General features: G+C 43.2%; 1 protein-coding gene across 13 annotated transcripts in view; it reads right to left on the bottom strand.

The window, feature by feature from the left end:
- PAK1 (p21 (RAC1) activated kinase 1) overlaps positions 1–21,030 on the bottom strand; it is a 74,756-nt gene that overhangs the window by 11,767 nt on the left and 41,959 nt on the right. For all 13 annotated transcript variants that reach the window (XM_075491244.1, XM_075491243.1, XM_075491235.1 and 10 more), the window contains 9 exons: positions 18,708–18,918; positions 12,848–12,948; positions 11,284–11,431; positions 10,114–10,151; positions 8,063–8,179; positions 7,553–7,727; positions 4,208–4,271; positions 3,215–3,263; positions 848–960 (listed from right to left, as the gene is read on the bottom strand). In XM_075491244.1, coding sequence (XP_075347359.1) covers positions 848–960; positions 3,215–3,263; positions 4,208–4,271; positions 7,553–7,727; positions 8,063–8,179; positions 10,114–10,151; positions 11,284–11,431; positions 12,848–12,948; positions 18,708–18,897 — 995 coding nt within the window. In that variant the 5' untranslated portion in view covers positions 18,898–18,918. The remainder of the gene's footprint in view (positions 1–847; positions 961–3,214; positions 3,264–4,207; positions 4,272–7,552; positions 7,728–8,062; positions 8,180–10,113; positions 10,152–11,283; positions 11,432–12,847; positions 12,949–18,707; positions 18,919–21,030) is intronic.

The raw sequence follows: 21,030 nt of genomic DNA, 5'->3' as shown, positions 1-21,030 counted from the left end.
TTGCTTCTGCTCTGTTATTGCCCCAGTCCAAGGGACATCAGCTCAAGAACAAGCAGAGCAGGTCTATACACAGATAAGCTATTAGGTGCAGCTCTTGCAGTAAGGAGAAGTAGTGATTCAAGAAGGAGCTGTCCCATATGGACATAATATATCCAAGGCCAAGCCGGAGTGCCACAGCATACGTATGAGCCCACAAAGCCCAGCTTTGAGCAGGAAATAACCCTGTTCCCTCTGTCTTCCAAAGGGATCTTACATCTGTGCCAGGTCTCCTTTTCTCCCTTATTCCCACCCACAAGAAAATGGCCTTGCTTGGTTATGTGTCACATGTCATTCACCCTTGTCACTGTTATGCTACTGTGCAGAAAACCTCAGTGGACAGCCACAGGGACAAGATTACCATCTAACCCTTGAAGGAGTTTGCTCCTCCGCAAGCAGAATGTCAGCATTGCACAGCAGAAGAGGAAAGAAGAGGAAGAGGAAAGCAAATACAAATAACACAGTTCAAATTGTTTCTACTTCTCCTCTAGTAGCAGGAAGGAAATGGTTTGTTGTATCAAATTTGGCAAAGGAAAGAGCTGAAAAATGGAGTCCTGACAGCATACTGCTAATGCCTTTGCTGCCAGCATCTCTAGAGAGCCTAGATACCACATTAATACTGACTCAGACACCTGTTTCCACTAGGATATGGAGAGAGACCACCAAGCCACCCACACCCCAACGTTGCCACATGCATTAAGCAACGCAAGGTTGTCCTACACCTGCATTAAGCTGAGACAGGATCACTTAAGATAGTGACAAGGAAATGTTTTCCAGAGTCCCTTTATGAACTCTTCAAATCATGACATACCTGTCCAAGTAGTTGACAATGTTGGGGTTTTTGTTTTCCCTCATCACAAGGATTTCATTAATAATCAGTTCTTTTTTGGGCTGCTGCTGCAAATTCATCTGTTTGATTGCAACCTGCAGTGAAGAAAGACCAAGTAAAGCATTATTACAGGAGTCCCCTAGAAACCTGCCAGTACCATTGCCGATTATTTTAGTCCCACATTCGTTTGAAGCAGGAAAACACTTCTTCATCACGGGTTGCTCAGCCATTTAGTAACTCTGCGAGTTCCTGAAGCCAGTCCATTTCCACACATGCTGGAGGATACTTAGAATCAAAAAAGGACAAGGGGAATTACTATTTTCATACTGAACCTTTCTGTCACAGTTGGATAGCCATCTCCATAGCTTCTTGGTAACAGGGAAGAGATCCCCTTACCCTAGTATGGACTGATATGTCAAAAACTTTTTATTTCTTAAAGGATTCTTATTAATTTTATTTTGGATAATAACATTTCCTGTTTCTGGAAGTTTCTGGAAGCTTTTTGGTGTTTTTTTCTGCTCCCGAGCAAATTTCTGCTTCTAGAAATCTACAGCAGGGCAGCCATGCATGGAAGGTGTAAATAACGTAGCCTAAGCGTAGTACTTCGAGGTGGTAATTCTGTTTCTTTCTGTCACAGCAAGACCTGGGGGAAAGAAGCACCCAGTGTTTAGATAAAAGGCTGAAAATAAGTGAATTGGACTCAGCTTTATCCCCAGCCATAACTGAAGGGCAACAGGGATAGATTTGTCAGTTGTAGCCCTTTGGCTTAGTAGCTTTCCGCCTGCTTCAGGATACCTACTCTGCATGTATATATGCAGAAAGCAGGAGGGTACAACACGTTTATAACTCTTATGTTCAACTCTCCACACTACCAGTACTTTGTGAGAGCACCTGGCCTTCAGACAAGCCCTCAAATCAGTAAGACTACTAAGCACAGCAGGAAGCAGAAACACTTCCATAGACATTACAACCCAACTGTATTTGGTACAATATTTAGGCAAAGGGAATGAAATGTAATTATGCCTTTACAAAACTGCTACTTGCAGAGAAAGAGGCCTAGGTGAATGGAGGGGAGCCAGTAACTCCAGCTCACAAAAGCACGGATTAGAAGAAACAAGCCACAGAGTGCCAATATGGACGGATACAATTAGCATTTTGATAGTATAGCAGGGGAGACTATAGAAAAATCCCAACACACGAGAAGGCAAGAACAGACAGACACCATGCTGTTTTTCCACAGTATTTATGAGGGCTGCCAAACAGTACTTAAAGAAGACAAATGTGTTACCGTTCACTTAGGTCCTGAGCTTGAAGGATTGGTAGCAGCGCACTTCACAGAAAGGAACAGGTCAAGAGCATGCCAAGGTTACAGCGATCCCAAATGCAAATTTAAAAATCCAGGGCCCGATCACACTAGTGTAATGGGAATGATTTTAAAGTCTGTTGTAATATAAGGGTTCAAATATTCACATGGGAGTCACTGAAGGGGTCCAGAAAGAAAGCAGGAAACCATCAAAGGAGTTCCTCCTCCTATAAAATTTCTCATTGCTTCAAAATAAATGCAATGCCCCTTCCTCAGAGGCTGCAATTAAACTGTATTAACTCTTCAGGAACTGGAAAAGGGGGTGAAGGAGTTTCAGCAAAAAGCACAGTTATGAAATTTACTGGTGGATAACCCTGACATTGTACAAATGCAAAGTAGACACGCATTGCTGCAGACTTCCATAAATATATTTGGAATAATGCCTACACTTTCCTCTTTAAAAATCCTCCATCTAGCAATAATGGTTTCCACAGATGCTGCATATCCGTCACTACTAGTTTATTATGCATGCATGCAACACGCAGGGCACTTTTCAATATTCAGGCAGGACCGGGGGGGAAAGGAGACAGACAGACTTTCCTTGTCTCTCAATTCAAGGGCAGAAAGCAAGTGGGCAAACGGTGGGAGAGGAACTATTTCTATGAAAGTCAACTAGTATAAGTGTAGGAAGCAAAGGAGCAGAGGGCATATAAAAGTGTTTAAATGGGAACAGGCAGGAATCTTGGGGATGAAGAGAGAAACTTCTACTGAGGAACTATCCCGTCTGAACATTTGCTTCGAGCCTTTGCGGTCACATAAAGATTCTTTACAAATATGAAACAATTCAGGAATCAAAACTTGGGAAATCATTTTTTCAATTTCTCTGCTCAGACCACTCGATCGTGCCTTATTAGTAAGGAAATAAATACCTCATTAAAAATAAGATGTCATGAACCCCTGAAAGACCGTTTTTATTTTGCAGCATCCACTTGAACTTTTAGGACACAATCCAAAATCCACTGCTGTGGTATTCTGGCAGCACTTACCTCCTGTCCTGTAGCTACATCCATTGCCGTGTAAACTGTACCTGAGGCTCTAAACAAAAGAGAGAAAAGAAAAAAAACCCACTTATTAGTGCCTCATAGCAAGACTGAGAGCTTAACACATGCCCCTTCCCACTTGTCTCTTTGAAGTGCTCTCAGTCCCATTCCTTTTCATGCAATAATTCCAGTGGTAAATATAATCTGAAATATTTCTGAGCCAAGACTGCTGTTGGAGCAGAAGCCAGGGAATTTATGGGGAGCAAAGCTCCTAATATGGGACATAATGGTCATCCAAACCCTTGCTGCTAAACCAGCAACGTAGCACAGATTGTAGGACTGTGAGTTGATCCCATCTAAACTGGCATGACTGCACTGCCCTGGCTTGCCGACTGCCCAACATGATTACAGAGCAGATAGGATCAGCTAAAGTAAACAAATGTGGCATTTGTAGTGAGGGAAACAGGAGTCTGAGCCTCAGCACGTGGAGCTGACAGCAGGTCTCTCAGTGATTTGCACTGATATGCCTCACTATAGCCTCTCCCCCAACCCCTATTTTCCCTCTACCCTGCTAAGAGGGGCACAACACCCACATCGAGGAGAGTTAATTCACAAAGCAAATCTGTAATTTTAAGATTGTATTGCATGCTGAAAATAAGCAGTTCTTTTCCTGCTTGCAGCTATATTTAGCAACCTGATCATCTAATGACATATTTTCTTACATTAAAACACAAATCACACAAAAAACCCAGTCCCTGTGACTCAAGACTTTGCCAGGAAAGGGAGAAGAACTGGGGGGGGGGGGGGATTTGGAACCCACCAAAATAACCAAAACCCCCAAAAAATACAAAAGAAAAAGAAAACAAAAAAACCAACCAACCAAAATAAACTCTCCAAAGCATCACCAACAGCTTTTCCAGCAAACTAACTTAGCCTGGTTTCAGTGCTTCCTTCTTAGCATCAGGAAAGGTATAGGACAGAGAAGGAGCGTATACTAACCCTTGTCCAATCTTCTCAAAACATGTGTACTTCTTTTTTGGATCGCCCACACTCACAATACTTCCTACAAAAAAAAAAAAAAAAAAAAAAAGCCAAGAGGATTTTAGAAGTACTTTTCTGAACAGCTATAAGAACCAACTGTACTTTAAGAGCAGCCCCATGGCCACAGTGGGCTCTGCTGAGCCTCCTGAACCACTTGCCAGAAATCCAGAGGCACACAAACACCAAGGGAGTCCTCAGTCATTTACACACATATCAGCTGCAGCATTCCTCTCTCACAAGTATTTCCCCTCAGAAATGCTGGAACACAGACATTCAGCATATTTAATCTTCACTAGCAGCCGGTAACTGCACACTGCTAGGCACGGGATGGGTATACACAGACCTCACACATGTAAATACAATTATTTGCTTGAAACCTGCAACTTAAAGTCACCCCCAGCTTCAACACACTGGATGATGCAGTGCCCCTGCACTGCAACGTCCTCTGAATTTGGAGGCCAGGGCCACATTCATCTTAGAGCAAACAGTCTGTTGCAAATCTAGCCAAAGATTTCCGTATCAGCAGGACCAGAGCCATTACTGACCCAATGACTGGGTTGCAAGACTCAGGGGGGAAGCTGGAGAGACCCTTCAGAGCCAAATGTCCCCTGACCTGGCCTGGGCAATGATCAGCTGCTCTTCTAGGAACCCAACAGTCAGTGCAGGTTTTAGCAGCAGTTGCCACATGACTGCGGCATTGCTCTGGTTTTGGAGAGCAACCCGAGGCAATCTCAGCTCGTTCTCCTCTAATGTGGCTGTTCAGCCAGAAGAAAGTGTATTACTGCATCCCTCAGAGGGAAAAGCACTTTGCTTGGTGTTCTGTAACATGGGGCGGTGAGGGGCCACTCAGGCTCAAGGTGGATTTGGTATCCACGAGGAACACAATGTTTTCTGTACGAGGGGAGGGAGCTCTCAGCACAAGGGCAGGCGGTTGGCAGGCTGCAGAGATGTGCTGGAGTCCTGCGAATTGTATGGCGGGTTGCCAAGGGGTAAACCGGAGAAGCTGTCAAAAGGAGCATCACTGAAACTCAATGCTCCCTGCAAACATTAACGGATATTCATAACAACCCTACGGCAGGCAGGAATCACACCCTTTTTAGGCTGAAGAAATCAGAGCCAACAGTTCCTAGAGCTCAGCTGGGAGCAAGTCTCCTCTCTAACAGCAACAGGGTGGCTAATAGGATCAAGGGATGCAGAGCTGCATCTGAGTTGGTGTTTGCAAGTCACTCAGGCTGCCAACACATGGTGCTGCTTTCACAGGGGCCTAGGGCTGAGCCTAAACAGATGTATATTGGCAAAGAAACTGCTCATGGTCATTAGGCCAAGAAATCCAGTAGCCAGCAGAGTATTTTCAGCAGGCTATTTTCAGACCCCACTGGAGAGCAGCCAAACCCACAGGGTTTAGGGCAGACAGAGGTAAAGGAAGGGAATATGGTCCATGTTTGGAGAGGAGGGCGGGAAGAGAAATCTGACTACATAAACCCCACTGTACAATTACGGAAGCAGTGCTGTCGGCCCTGAGGACAAGCATTTCTAAACAAATGTTTGTAAACTTTCCCTGCAACCCTAACACAGGCTACAAGTTCAGACTGTGAGACAGGCAAACGTTTCCCCACGGCAGTGACAGGACAGTGCTGAAGTGACAAGAGGCAGTTGCCAATCTTGCCCTGTTTAATGGTCTCATCTGTAAAATGGGGTAATGTTTCCTACCTCCCAAAAAGTCAGGCGAGGATTCATTAATGTTTGCACCAATGCTGTGTTAATGCTAAGAGGTGGAGATTTATCAGCTTCCTTTTAACCTTTGCACATCTTCAGTATGTGTAAATATATATATGCTTTTAAGATTTTAGTCATTTTATTCACGTCAAACCAAAACATGAAAGGGCTGCATGTCTTGCACAAGTACAACTCCATTGCCCTCAGTGGAAAAACATCAGTTTACAACAGGATTAAACCTCATCGTGTATTTCTGACTAGCCCACATCTAGAAGCTGACACCTAACAGCAGCCACTGAACTTCACACACCCGTGTATTTGTAACGAAACCCCTCAATGCTGAAGAATTAGTTCAGCACCAAACACCACTTGCTGGAGCAAGAAAGGTGTCAGAAGGCACATCTGTCACCTGACACTCCTAGGAGCGGCACTTCCCTTTCTCTTCATTACAGGAGTGAGTGTATTTGTATTAGAATAGCACCTTTTTCCTGCCACAGTCCCTGCTTGCCCTACCTGCTCACAAAAATGGCTTGAATCCTTAATGATACAAAGGTCCTGCTAATTAAGTGAGTGAAGTTGCTGTTTTGAAACAATGGGTATGAGTTTTCCAATAGCAAGCAGTTCCAGTTAACAGGTTATCAATTCAACTTAGGCTTTATTCAGAGGAATGAGGTACCCAGATGCCATTTTAATTTTTTTTTTTAAGTTATACCTTCATATTAAATTTTCTTCATCTAGCTACCAGTCTTTGCTTCATAAAATACTGACCTTTAGGGGTATACCCTCAACCGAGGAGACCAGCCTGACCATATGGGTGCTAACAGAATTTACATCAACTGACAAGCAAGGCATGTATGTAATTAATACAGGATTAGTAGTTCAAAGAATTAGTAATGCTCTACCCTAATGAAAACTGGCCCAGGCTGAGGATAACAATCAGTTGCACAGAAGAGCTCGTTCAGCTGTTGGATATGCCACAGCATAACCCAAAAATACCAGGCAGCAGAGGAACACTTTAGAAGACCCATCAACTGAAGGTAGGGACTGTTAAAAGACAGTAGGCCACAACAGAGACACACGTTTCTCAGAAACAACTACTAATTTGGGTACCCACACAATGTCAGGGCACTTAAAAATAACCAAGTCATTTTACATCGTGGTATCGTGGAAGATGAACGTGGGAATTCATTAATTATCTCTCCATCTTTTAGATGCAGTAGGAAGCTCTGCTCACTTTACATCTAACATTTCAATATAATAATCCACGCTCCTGAGCTACAGAGTATCAAGATGTGGAACAATCTCAGACTTCATAGTTAAGTAGATGTTACTTATTCATCGCTTGTTTTGCAGAGCCTGAGGATCTGTAACTCCCCAGGCACTTCAGTTGGCATCACAGGTGCTCAGCTTACATTTACGCTCCCCTTTTGCATCTGCCCCCAGTTTTGGCACACAGTCACAATGCAATGTCTTCAGTAAAGGATCTCAAAATGGGAATGTCAAAACGTTTCAGCTTATTAAGATTTTGAGAAATCAACACAGCAGAACCTGGAATTTAAATTTTTTCTAAAAAAAAAAAGGACATACTTAATTTTTCCAAGATCTCTTCATCTGACATTTTTGGCTTTTTCTTCTGTTTCTCCGTGTTCCTGACCAGCATGTCAGGCACTGTTGTGCTGTTTTCCGAGGGAGAAGAAATAGGAGAGGTCGCCACATCTCTAGTAGGAGGAGGAAGGGGGTCTATCACAGAGCGGGTGTATATCTAATTTTGTTGAGAAAAAACATGCATATTAATACAAATCAGATGAAGACTTAAACACTTCTATTCATCTTGTTATTGTTCTTGTTGTTGTCAGGGATGCATTTCTATAGCTACTTTGTTGACAGCTAACGTCACTAAGCAAGGACTCTCTTGTCCCCCCCACAAATAGGCAGGTGATAATATGAAGGTGCTCTGCCAGAAGGAATGGCTCCCACCTCCTCCCTCCTGCTCCCAAGAAAGGCTCAGCACCATGCCATGCAGCGTGGATGAGGAGCCACAGTCAAGACGTGACCGTGACTGCAGTGGCAGGGGCTGAAGGAAGTATTTCTGCTCACAGATTTTGTGTGTTCAGGTCGTGGAGCTATCACAGGGGGTGGAGCTGCATCATCTTCATCATCTTCATCTTCAGACACTGAGGGCACTGCAGGGGTCTCAGAGACAGCCTTCACATTCTGCATGTGGTTACACAAATAACAAAAATAAAAACCCAATCGCTTGCTATAAACAAAGTCACAAACATTGGCTTAAGCTCCTAACAGAGACTGCACTGAAGCAATTGTAGAAAAGTAATAATCAAAACAGGCTAGCAAGTTACGATATCTGAAAAATCAAACCCCAAAGATCCTGAGTCTTCATGGGAAATGGAGGGGCAGTCTGGCACTGCCTGATGCAACTGTTCAGATGGAGCTTGTCATCTGTCTGCATGATGGCAACCCTCTTCCCAAGGACTTGAGACTCACCTGGGCGCTCTCACTGCCCTCCTAACACCCACACAGCAGACCCAGCAATTCTGGGGACAACATCTGGGTGTGGAAATATCTGTCCCTATTTATGTTGCCTCTTTTGTTTTGCGGCTTGCTTCAAACCCAATCATGCAGATTGGAGATTTCAGTCTTCAAAGGTTTTAATTTGCATCAAAATCTTAATTTTTTTCTCTAAAAGTTGGGAGGTCAAGTTAACATCAGTATTGTGACTGAGAACTAAGTAATGAGAGATTTCGGAAGCAGAATCTGGTAAAATCTTTTCAAATCCCTTTTAAAATTGCTTTCTAAAAGAAAATTTTATGAAAAATAGGAACCATTATTTTTTTTAAAACTAGTTTTATAAGTGGTTAAAAAAATTATCTGGAATTTTTTGCAATACTTTGATTAGAAATCAAAGTCACTTTTAACCTTTTGAATTTGAAACTAGATTTGAAGTTCATGGCATCCTTTACACTATAAACATTTCAAAATAAACTTGGTGAGATCCTCAACCCACTAGACCAGTTCTGCTTGTGCATCATCAGCTCCCTAAGAGTGGCAGGGGAAAAAGTATTAAAATAAAGTTCTCTCTGAAAGAGGGGGAAAACAATGAAGTATTTCACTGAACCTAAAATACTTGAAGTCACCAGCATCCTGACATATAATTGCTGAAGTGCACTTGAAAAAGCTTACACACAAAAAAAGCTTGCACACAAAAGCTTAGCCTGTTAAAAGCAACAAGAAAATCCACCTATGTACTGGGCATTTCCTGAATATCTCCAAAATTAAAGGTTATCCAGTGTATTCCAAAAACATCAGGCTACCTCAGTAGACTGGTAACTACTGCTTTTTTCAGGATTTACTTTAAAATCCAACAGCATCAGATATTCTAAACTCCTGAGGACTGACGTACAATGACACGTAATAACGAACAACAGCAGAAACATTCTCCTTTTCTTTTCGCAGAGAGTCCTAAACGGTCAGATCTGAATATGCTGCCTCCAGAAGGGAGCAGAACAAGCCAACTCTAGATAATGGCAAGGCAGTGAGAAAACACTGAGAGAATTGTGGGGTTTTATGAATCATCTTAAGTTGAAAGTTTTGTTTCTTCCATCTCACACGCACATACAGAAACGTATCATGTCTCCTAAGAAAGCAAAAAGGAGTGGTGCCTGCCCTGGTAAGGACAGAGTAAAGGTCAAGCAGAGAGGAGAAGAACCTTTTATTTCCTTTTCTGCTGGAGATTAGTTTGGTTAATCAACACTAATCAACATTAGTTTTGGTCAATCAGACCTTGCAGGTTAGTAATTAAACTTTGTTATATCACAGATGTTTATAGAGACCTATAAAACCGGAAAGCAGAGCGGTTATCAAATTCTAGGAACAGACCGACTTCTACAAAACCAGAACTATTTCTATTCACTAATTCACTAATAAAAGCTACTTCTGCCTACTTGATTCTCTCCAGTTGAATAAAAAATTGAAAGAAGCATGCCTGTTTTTATAAACATGTATTCACTATACAAATATATATAGTTCAGATTTTAAAACACTAAGCAAACTAAAAGTTTACATGTAGTTAACTACTTCATGCAAGTTTTTAAATCCCCACACTCAAGATAGAATGTGAATATAAGGCTTACCAATGTATTTGATGAATTGTAATCCTCTGTTGCCTTATCTGAAAGAGAGAGATAGTAATGCTGTTATGAGTTGTAAACGCAGCAGCAGTGGGGAGAGGAGAAAGGGACAAGCTCCCTTCAGAAGAGGCAGGAAAAAAAGGCTGCTCCCAAACCTAGGCATTACCTTCAGCTCCCCAGAACAAGCTGATACCCGACAGATATGGGAATAGAAGGTAAAAAACTCTGCAGATAAATGCAGGGGACCCAAGTCCCTGCTGCAGGAGGGCAGAATTTCCCAGAGCAACACCTGAATGAATACTGTCCTCCATCCATATACACAAAATATTTTCAATGGGCTAAATCACCAGCAGAGGCACTGCAGCTAGCCCAAGACCTGCAAGATGTTCAGTCTCAGCCACCTAAACTTCCTGGAACAGCAACAGAGGACCCCACAAGTCAAGAGGTGGGCTTCTTGTTTGACTATCCAGGCACATATGGGGAAGATCTGTGCTTTTATCCCTGCCTGGAGCCTTCCTAATTAATACCAGTTCTAGTGACATGGCTCTATCCTCTTAAAAAGAACCAAAGCAGGGATTAGTATTTAGAAAGGGAAGGAGTTAGAGTTGAAAGGGAAAGGAGTGGTGGTTGCAGGAGTCCTCCAGTGGGCAGGTAATCCATACAAAGAAGGCACAAAACCTTGGCAGCTTTGATTTTTAGAGGAATCCAGTCAGCAGTTATCAAGCACCTAGGAGCTGAGGCATATTCCTCAATCACTGCACACGGGAGCAGAGACATTCACCCCAAGCATGCACGAAGCAACATCCACACCCAGGCCGGAAACTGGAACTGGTGCAAAATTTAGCCGTCTGTTTTCTCCAGGGATTTTCATCACTGGGAACCCAACACGAACCCTCTGGGATCTGCCTTCCAGATGCTGGCTGTAAGCTTCAGAAAACCTATGTGTTTTGGGGATTTAGCCAGTTGACTGACCTCCTCTTTTGCAGCTATGCTGGGCATCAGGATTAACAGGACAGCATTTTAAAGGAAAAGGGGTGCTTGAGCAGCCAGAGAATCTCATTCATATTTTCCTTGAAAAGACAGATCTACTTGTTGATTAAACAAAAGAAACTCCACATGCAGTGACTAATGGAAAGTTGGACAAAGCGGCCATATGAGACGATCACCGTGTACCTGTGAAACTCATGTACTTCTGGCTGTTGGAGATCTTCTTCGAGTTGTAAAACTCCAACACGTCCAGCACTGCCTGGGGGTTCTTCTTCTGCTCTGACTTGGTGATGTTGGAAGTCTGCAGTAAACGCGCCCATTGCTCCGGCATTCCCTGTGGGGAGATGTACCTCATTAGCTCACAGTCAGCCTAAGGTGGTTCACAGCACACACCCTCGCCACCACAGTTCTGCCACAGTTTATGGGGCTACTCAGTGCTGTGAGGGAACTAGGGAGAAAAGAGGAGAGGAAAGGAAAAGAGGCAGTGGATCGATACCTTCCTAGCCACTGTCTGTGTTACAAGTCACACGTTCCTTATATGGACATGCAAATGCCACTCTGCTTACAGGGCTCTGGGTGAGTCCCAGGTCCTTTGAAGACCAAAACTCAAACGACAGAAAGGAGCAGACCCAAATGCTGCAGTTCAGTAAGAGCCTCAAGGAAAAAAAAAACCCTTTATGCACAGGTATACACATATTTACATATATCCAAGAAAGACTATAGAAGTATATACACTGTATAGCATCTAGGACAATGAACATGCAACATTCACTTGGGTCTTCCTGTAGCACTAGAGTTCTTTGATAATAGTGGTTTGGTACCTATTGTAACCAGAGCTGGGAAAGCAGAGATGTTAACCTCACCTATGAAGCTCAGAATTTCATTACAGAGACATCATTTCAGCCAGAAAATAAATACATCTGGAGTACAACCTGACTTGTGCCCCTCACCACCAGCAAGAATAACAGTTCGTATAGATGAAGTGGCAAGTGAGTGGGATCCTTTATCAATAAAGTTACCCTCCCTGTTCAAAAGGATGGCTGGATACACCACTCGGGTAACGCCCCACTGGCACATCCAGGTTAACCTGGGCAAGCCTAGAGGTTGACATGCAAAACACAACTGTACACACAATTGAGGCTAGGAGAGCAAAGTCCCCGAAAAAGAAACATAAAGATAGCTAAACCAGCTTGCTCGCAAACAACTTCTACTGCTATTAAATAGTATCTCATAATCAAATTAAGAAGAGTAATATGATGACATAAAACTCTGTCCTCCTAGTATTTTGCCTGTCTATAAAAAAAAAAAAAAAACCATAAAGGCATTTGCTATTTAGCCTCAGGACAGCACATACACATTGTCATAAAGAGTGATGCACAGTTGTGTCTCCCCTAAAGGGGAATTGTCAGAGCCCCATTTGGCAGACACAGACTATGCTGTAGACCTAATCCAGCTCTAGAAGAGGCAGGGAGGGGAAGGGAGGAGAGATATACCATGTTTTGCTGTCCACATCAGCCAAAAAAACAGGAAAGAAAAAGTCTGCTGGCATCCTGGGCTCCTGGGACGTGCCAAGTTTGACAGTCTCTCAGCGGGAATTAGTGGGTAACCTCTGCAGAGGTGTTTCAAAGGAGATCAAACTAGATGATGGTAATAGCCTTTCCAGCATTACTATATAAAAGATTAATGGGTCCTGGCTCCTCCTAGCAATAAGCCAAACCACATAGTTCTCTTTTCCTCCAGATTCACTTACTGTGAATTCTCCTGTGACTGCATCAAACCCCACATGAATCGTGTGTTCAAAGTCTGAAGGAAGGGAGATCTCCGGCCGCTCTTTCTCTTTCTTTTTATTGGCTGGAACAGACAACAACAACAACAAAATCCATAAATCCATCAAGAATTAAAATCTCCCCAATAGCTTCCAATTTACCTACCCAACCACACCCCCTCTTTGCTAGTTATAGGATTTCGATCTGGGGCAGACAAACAGCAAATTTAAAAACTTTGTTACCTCACTTAAGAGCAGCCACACTGAGTGGACAACAAAAATCAAAGTCCTGTAACACAGGACAAGCGTAAGACAAGGAAACAGATATTTTGGGTAAGTCAAGTATCAACCGGTAGGGCTAGACTCAATAGCACAAGAGCTATTTACCTAAAATATTCACTCAGACTTATACAGGTCAGAGTCAAAAGCACTACAGTGGCAGTAAATTGGAGCCATGCAGTTTTGAATGCCTTTTTTAATTTGTTGTTTTAAGCAACCTTTAAAAAAATATTATGTGCTGTTAAATACACATTCACCTCCCATATTTAGACAGGGACAAAATTAACTACAAATACTGCTTATAATTGCTTCCTTCATCCTACATCCTCAAAACGGAGTTTACCAAGAAAACTAAATATAACGTGTGCTTCTGCTACAAAATCTCACATGAGCAAAACCATTTCTATTTTGCTGCTCACAGAATGAACTAAACGTGGTTTTAATAACAAGCTTTGAAGACACAGAGCAAGAGGGCAGAACCTGGCAGGTGAGGAGCAGAAGTCACGAAGAAACAGGAAAGGAAATAAAGCAAAGCAGATGCACCCTGCAAATTTTCAAGTCAGGTCTTCAAACAAGATTATCATTATGCCTTGGATTAAGTTCATCCATATTCATGATATATTAAGGACTCCACCTTCCTTTTAATACTTACTGTATTCAAGAAATTGAGATCAGTTTAAGGAAGAACCATGTTCTATTCGGATTTGCTGCTGCTTGCCGTTATAAAATAAACAGAGCCAGAAGAAGGTGACTAAACCACTTGTGTTTCCCAGCTGCTACCTTTTGTATCTACAGCCAAACAGAATTTGTTTTGTGGCTGACATTTCCCAGTGCATTTTTGGCAACATGAATGCCAAACCCCAGGTATTTCAGAAACCTGTGAGGCTAATGCTCAATATTGCAATTATTTAAGACACTGCTGGTGGTTAGTTATGTAGAGATGGTCAGAGCTTGCCCCAAAGGACCGAATCCTGTTCGCTGCAGTGCCAGCTCTGGCACTGTTCGCTGTGTCATTACAGAGTTACTGTTGCACAGAGTAATTTTGGAGAAAGAAAAGGATCAGATGTTCCATTTGGGACATGAAGATGGAACAGATTGTTTTCGATCCCTCTTTCAAACAAAGGGGATGGGGGAAGCTGAATCGCAGAAGAGCGACAGAGTTGCCAAGGGGAAGGAGGAGAGAAAGCTGCCATGCTGGAGGAGCCATCACAGAGGGGGGAGCTAGACGGAGACAGAAGCAGCTGCTGGTCAGCAGATGGTGAGCATCTGCAGCATGGAGGCCTGTCAAAGAAGGAACAAGCAGCTGCATCCAGCAGGTATACAGAAAAAGCTGCATGCATTAGTGGTGGATGGAAAGCAAGAGGAAAAGAGATGCAGAGAGAACCATCAGAGGCACCATATTCTATAGTCCTGTCAACAGGATCAGTACATTCCTCCAAGCCAAAGAGTAAGGTGTCAGCTCAGCCTAGAAGCCCATCATTCAGGTGAGGAAGAAGAGGGCACCTGTACTTGCACCACTTTGCAGGAGTGCTGCACAGGTGATGCACACCCACACATGGTCCAGAACAACTACCCCAGTAGATTTAAACGTATCCCTAAAAAAGCTAAAGGGTATTAAGTTGCTATCCAGAAGTCAATACACTTAAGTGGTTTTTTTATTTCTACATTCAGACAGCCTGAGCTCCCTGCCGCACACCCAAATCCTAACAACCTACTCTGCAACCAACTGTTCCAGTATCCAGCCAGCCAGCAAACTGAGATGACTGCTGGCTGCTAGATTATCCAAAGCAGAAGACGATGGCCTGAACGAGCCTCAGCTACACAGAGCAGTAAAAACAGTTCTGGAGGGACTGATTAAATAACGTAATGGCCTCTGTCACATCAACACTCCACCTCTCTGTTCATGTTCAACACATATGTAAGAGCTTCAGTATGGCCACACTGCAATATAGAAACAGGAAGAGATTTTTCTGCATTTATGGCTTATGCTGTTTTCATACCCCCAAAGCAGTTAAAGTTCTCCCAATTATCTTAGTTTCCTGCAACCACTTCCTATGGCTTCTCAGCCCTTTGTGTTTTCCTCGACTCTCAACAACTCTTTGGGACAGCTACCACAAACTCACACTAAAATCACTTTGCCTTAGCGATAACGTTACAGCAGGTGAAAACATAATTGCTCTGTACACTTTTTTAAAATCTGCCTGCCTGCCACACTCAGGGTTTTATAGCACCCAGACCGAATTCACCATCACGCGAATGCACATGAAGCTAGCATATGAATTCAGAGATTTTCCTCCAGCAGTCTCAGAGGACAATGAGCTTCAGAAGCTTTTGATCCAAAATCTGACAGATCTAAAAGCCTAAATATATTAAACCATTAATAACATAATTGCTTTTTGCAGCAGATATTTATGTCATAGTAGGAGGTATAAGACAAAAAGAATTAAAGAGATGTGCACTCCCAATCTTGCTAAACACTTAATCCCCCCTCTACAGTGATTATATTATCCTTGCAATGAGTCAAAAGCCTTGAAGAATCTTAAATAAAAATAATAAATAAAAGACAAATCTGATTAAGAAGGCCTACCTACCACCAAGTGCTTTATTCCCACAGACACTTTACCACCTTCTCATTCAAAACCTCACGTTTGATGCTGTTACAAGAGCCACACATAAGGTTTCGTTATGATGCTCTGGCAGCTTGAACTGCAGCTAGGAAGCATGAGGTCCCACTGTGAAGTAAGCCCGTGAGCTCACCCTGAAGCATACTGAGATGAGAAAAGTCTTCTCCACTGGTAAGGTTGAGTAAAGTGCTCCCCCCCTGCCACCACGGAAAGGGCTCCCGGGCGCTGCAAACTGTCACCTTGTGGGTAAAACCCTGCCTCTGTGCGAAGCTGCAGCTGAGCTCAGCAAAGCTCAGAGGAGCTAAATGTGCCACGTTCAAACCAAATTCATACCTCAACTAGGACACTGATGAACCCTGAGCCCAGAAAACTTCCAATGTTCACAACTCCTGTTGAAAGCAACAAGACACACAAGCTCTGCATCCATTTGGATAGGACCCACCCAGTATTAAGCCAACAAGTTTTTTAAATACCAGTTTTGGGGTTTAGGCTGGGACAGAGGAAATCAGGACTACAAATTACATCCTAAATTTTGCAGGCAGAGCATGACACCTCCAGAGCAGCCTGGCAAGGGGACGTAGCTCAATGGAAGTGTGCAAACATGTATGAGGCCCAGGATTTAAGCCTCATGTGTCCTTCACACCACAGCTCTGTTCATGCACAGGGGTAGCACAATGGAAAAGACGCTTTCCAAAGCATCTTCAGCTAGAGCTGCCCTTCTTTACCCAGTGACATGTAAAAGATGCCCTCAAGAGGTCCCCCCTTGTTGGCCTCCCCTCTAATCTGCACCCATAAGCTCTCAACAGGTCTGTCACCTGCTCCACAGCAGGACTCCAAGTGTTTGAGCTGCACCTTTGCATAAAGCACAACCCCTTCACCATCTTCCCCACCCATCCTTTTGTGAAGTGCCTGCTCCGGTACTGTTCTCTGCCCAGAGTAAAGAGCTACCACTTCTCCGAAGAGATTGACAGCATCAACTTCAGCAGCTCTCAGGCTACAGCATAAAAGCCCACGTCCATATCTGCTAGCAAAATTAACCACTGAGCATTTCCGATCTTTGCAGGCTCTTTGCAATACCAGCAGAGGTTAAGCACAAATCATTGGCTTCCCTGGGTAAAGATCCAAAGGCGATGGATTTGTCCCAAACGGTATTCCTCTAACTGAACAGAAACCAACTCCCCTTTTAGTCCAGCCAAACTAACAAGTAACACCCAAATTATTTCAGGCACAAACCAAAGAGAGGTATCTGAACACCTGGGAATTTCATTAATGTTTAAGCAGCAGGAGGCACTGGGAATTTAATTGTCATCATGAGATTAGAAGTTTTCATAAGATGAAAACCAATCAATCAATCTGAAGTGAAGGTGACAGTGTTAAAGGTATTTTTTGCTCGACAGGAATTAAAGGGCAGAAGCAACCATTCTTGTTTGGGCAGGTGTATTGCAACAGAAGGCTCTGCTGGGCTTGGCTAAACAAAAATCTCTCATGTCTCGAAGCATCTGCCACATTGGCCAATCTTCAGTAAATGCAGGCATCTTCAAATCAGTGGCAGCCTGTCTGCTGATTTTACCTGAACTGTTCCCTTCTGCAGCTCTCCTTTAAAATCCAGTTCAAGCTAGCATTTCAGGTTGTATTTCTTTTACTTTCTTATAAATTTCAGGTGATTTCTTTGTTCTCTGCAACTGCTGAGCCTAGAGATTTAAAAACCCCACCCCCTTAAGTAAGCCAAGACAAAAATCCTGCAGCTCTTTTTAGGATTAATACTCATAATGGCAAGTTCGAACCGAGATCCGGCAAACTTTTAACATGGAGTTCATGGGTTTCTGGATTGCAGAATCAAAAATCCATGTTTGTAAAACAATCCAAAGTTGCTGAAGGTATCATATAATAATAATGAATGCCACAATACTTTGTAGAAAATGAACCTAGATCTTGCTTATTTAAATTAGTGGAAGTATCACTCCAATTAGACTTTTCACTAATAAAAATTAAGGAGGCAGCCTCCCTTTCCCTCCTGAACCCAGGAAGTTGAAGATACCTAGGCTTGGCTTTAGTTATCCAGTGTCCAGATACCATTGCAAAGCAGACTCTACAAAAAGCTGAGGTATTAGAAAGAGGAACTCCAAAAAATAGGTCAGATATAAAAAGAAGCCAGCACATATTAGGGGATGGAGATTTTTTTTTCTTACGTCACTTCAAAAGGTTCGTATGAGAGAGAGAGAGGTTTTTAAAATATCCTGATCTTAAAAATTAGAATTTCATGTACAGTTCACAGTTCCTACCTCCATTTCCATCTGTTACAGTCCCTATAACAGCAGAAAATTCCTTCAGTTCCCAAGAAATGTGCAAGAATTTGCAGTAACGGATTATTCTTAACAGCAAGTAGACAGTACCTGACCCAAACACTAGAACAGAGTAAGTGACCATGCAGTAACATATGACAGGCCTGGCAGAAGTATGACTAACAGGCCATCTAAACTCAAATTATTTGTTGTTTAAAACAACAAACAAGCAAAAGGCCTCCCCCCGCTTCCCACCAAAGGAATTGCCAATGCCAGCTTTAAATGGCCAGATTGTAAGTGGTAAAAAACCATATGTTTTTGAAGACCATTAAGGACAAGTCAGGCTGGGAAGTGGCAGAGCTAGTCCCAGTATTCAGGGACACTGTTCTCATAATTTAATGGGAAGGAAAAAAACAACAACAACAAAAAAGGCACAAGACAGTAAGTGGGATGGATTAAATGTGGCAGGATTAATCATTAGAAAAAACAGATCTACAGCCAGCACCTTATGTACCCCAAAATGACCAAGACAGTTGTGCAGGAAACAAACACACAACATTTTCTAAAACCTAAACCATTATGAAGCATCAGGTGCTTAACTAAGGTCATTCAGAACAACATTCAGACAGGAGGTTTATAAGAAGAGACAAAATACTGTACTTTTATCTCCTGGTAAGATAGATCGGTAAAATCGGTCCTTCCTTTTCTTTTCTTCCGGGTTGGGAGGCAAAGGCTTTGAGCCATGGTTTAAAGTCCCAGCATCTTTGCTTCCCGATCCAATCATAGTGCTGGTATTCCTCATCGGAGGAGCAGGCGGTTTGTCTTCTGTTTCAACTCCATTGTTAGACATCTTCAGCTGGGGAGGCCGTTACTAGGAATAGGAAAAAGAAGTAAAAAGAAATAAGAATTTATTTTTTGTAAGCTAGAATCACACACTGTCAAATAAAACACAAGAAGGTATTTGCAGGCTAGCCTGTAACCTCATAGCAAAACAGACCAAGTGTCAGCGCAACAAATTCTAATCAAGCTCCAAATTTTTTCTGTTAGCAAGACTATGTTCAAGTGTTTGAGTTATTGATCATCAAGAAAAGCCTGTTTCAGGATACAGCCAATCCTCAAGCAAAGCATGGAGCAGAAGTGTACCGTGGGGAGGCAGAGCAGTAAATACAAGGTAGCAAAAAGCAGGGATACCGGACAGGAGACAACAAGTTGCTGAGCTCGTAAGACCTATCAGATCCATGCTAGTTCTACTAAAAACTATGTCAGAAGGTTTCTATCTGACTCCAGCACAGCATGATGCAGAAAGACTGAAGTTTGCACTCAAAGAATTTTGATACAGCCACTCAGGCTCCTTTGCCAAAAAGCTGCTGAACTGGTTCAGAGGCAGAGATGGCCGGGAAGCCGCAGAGCTGTACACACGTCATCTCAGACGCAGTGCTGCGGCCCTCGCTGGTCCCAAGCCGGTCCTGGCCTTTCCTCGGTAGTGGCACGTTTCAGGTACAATTCAAACTGCTGGAAAGTTGACTACAGTTTGTTCTGTTGGGTCAAAAAAACCTAGATCCCCAACACACACATAAATCCTTAAGTAAATAATCCCTGCTGTGCGGATTTAAAGACGGAAGCTTTAGAACAGGGTAATAGATTATTCTGCAACAACTAGCTTGTTCCACCCAAATGAGATCAGCATTACTCCAGACGCAGCCTGCCTGCAGTGAGATCCTTCTGGAAACTGGCATTCGTCTGCATTATGTTCTCAAAAGAAAGTTGGGAGTTAACTGCAGAACAAAGACCAAAGCAGGAACAGTTTCTGTTTGGGTGGAAAAAACAGTTCAACAGCTTTACAAATTTCACAAGCAGTAAGGGAAGATGTTTCGCTCAGGGAGAATTACTGGGTGGCAGAAAGTCGAAAGCGGTTTGCTCTCTACCAGTGAGAAGTCTGGTTTCAAAGCCGAGATCGCTGCTGGCTTCCAGGGAGCTGCTTTTCCATCAGCTGGACTCAGAGGAACCACACTGGGTCACACTCCAAACAGATCCCACAACCACACGACAGTCCTATGACCACACAACACCGCCCTGCCAGTCTGCAAAGTCTTCTTTGGCCAAGCTACTGATGCTCAGCATTAACTAGAAAGATTTGGACCCAGGGCACACTGCTCTCGCAGCTGCAGGGAGTTAAGAAAGGCAAATGCTGCCTGCAGAAGGCACTCGGCTGCAACACGTTAGACTTTGCTGAAAGCAGCGGTTTCCTAGCTGCCACCTACCAAGCTGTGGCTGGTCTACAGCTCCACCTTCTCCTCCACTTATTTGGTTCCTGGTTTCTTCACACTTGCTCTTAAAGAGGAGGACTGGCAGTACTGCGCAGCTCGTAAGGCTTTGGACAAGCCTTCACACACACAGGGAGCTTTGTAAGAGGTTTGACCCCAGCCCCGCTTCCTCCCAACACAACTGTGCAATGGAATTTTACGTGACAGACTAGCATTTGGGGTATTTATTTTAACAGTGGGACAGTTTTGGCATTTTGGAGGGGTGGGGGGAAATTAGCTGTGCATTTGTCTGGGCGTGTTCTGGCATGTGCCCTGTGCATCCCCCATCACTCATGCTTCAGCCTCATGCCATTCTCCAGTATAAAACGGAGCAGAACTAAGCGACAGCTGGAGTGCCAGCCATGAGGTGGTGCAAACGACTACTCTCCCTGTCTAAGCAGTAGAAAAAAGTCTAAACTAAAACCCAACTGGTAAATTTGGCAGCCACTGCTGTGGCACATATCTTGTGCAACATGTGAAGATACTGAGGCCTCACTGATGGGCTTTGCATATCGCAGTGTCAGTGGTTGGTACTGAACTGGCACAATTAAAGCATTTGAAACGACATAAGCAGAAGCGCCACATAAGAGCTGCATTCTTTGCATTGATGCTTATTTAACCATGAGAAAACAAATTGCTGGGAGGGTGCTAGGAATATGCTGCAAATAGGGAAGCAGAAG

Source organism: Mycteria americana, chromosome 1, assembly GCF_035582795.1.
Source record: "Mycteria americana isolate JAX WOST 10 ecotype Jacksonville Zoo and Gardens chromosome 1, USCA_MyAme_1.0, whole genome shotgun sequence".
In the NCBI taxonomy this organism is placed as follows: Eukaryota; Metazoa; Chordata; class Aves; order Ciconiiformes; family Ciconiidae; genus Mycteria; species Mycteria americana.
This window is presented reverse-complemented; position numbering and strand designations above follow the sequence as displayed.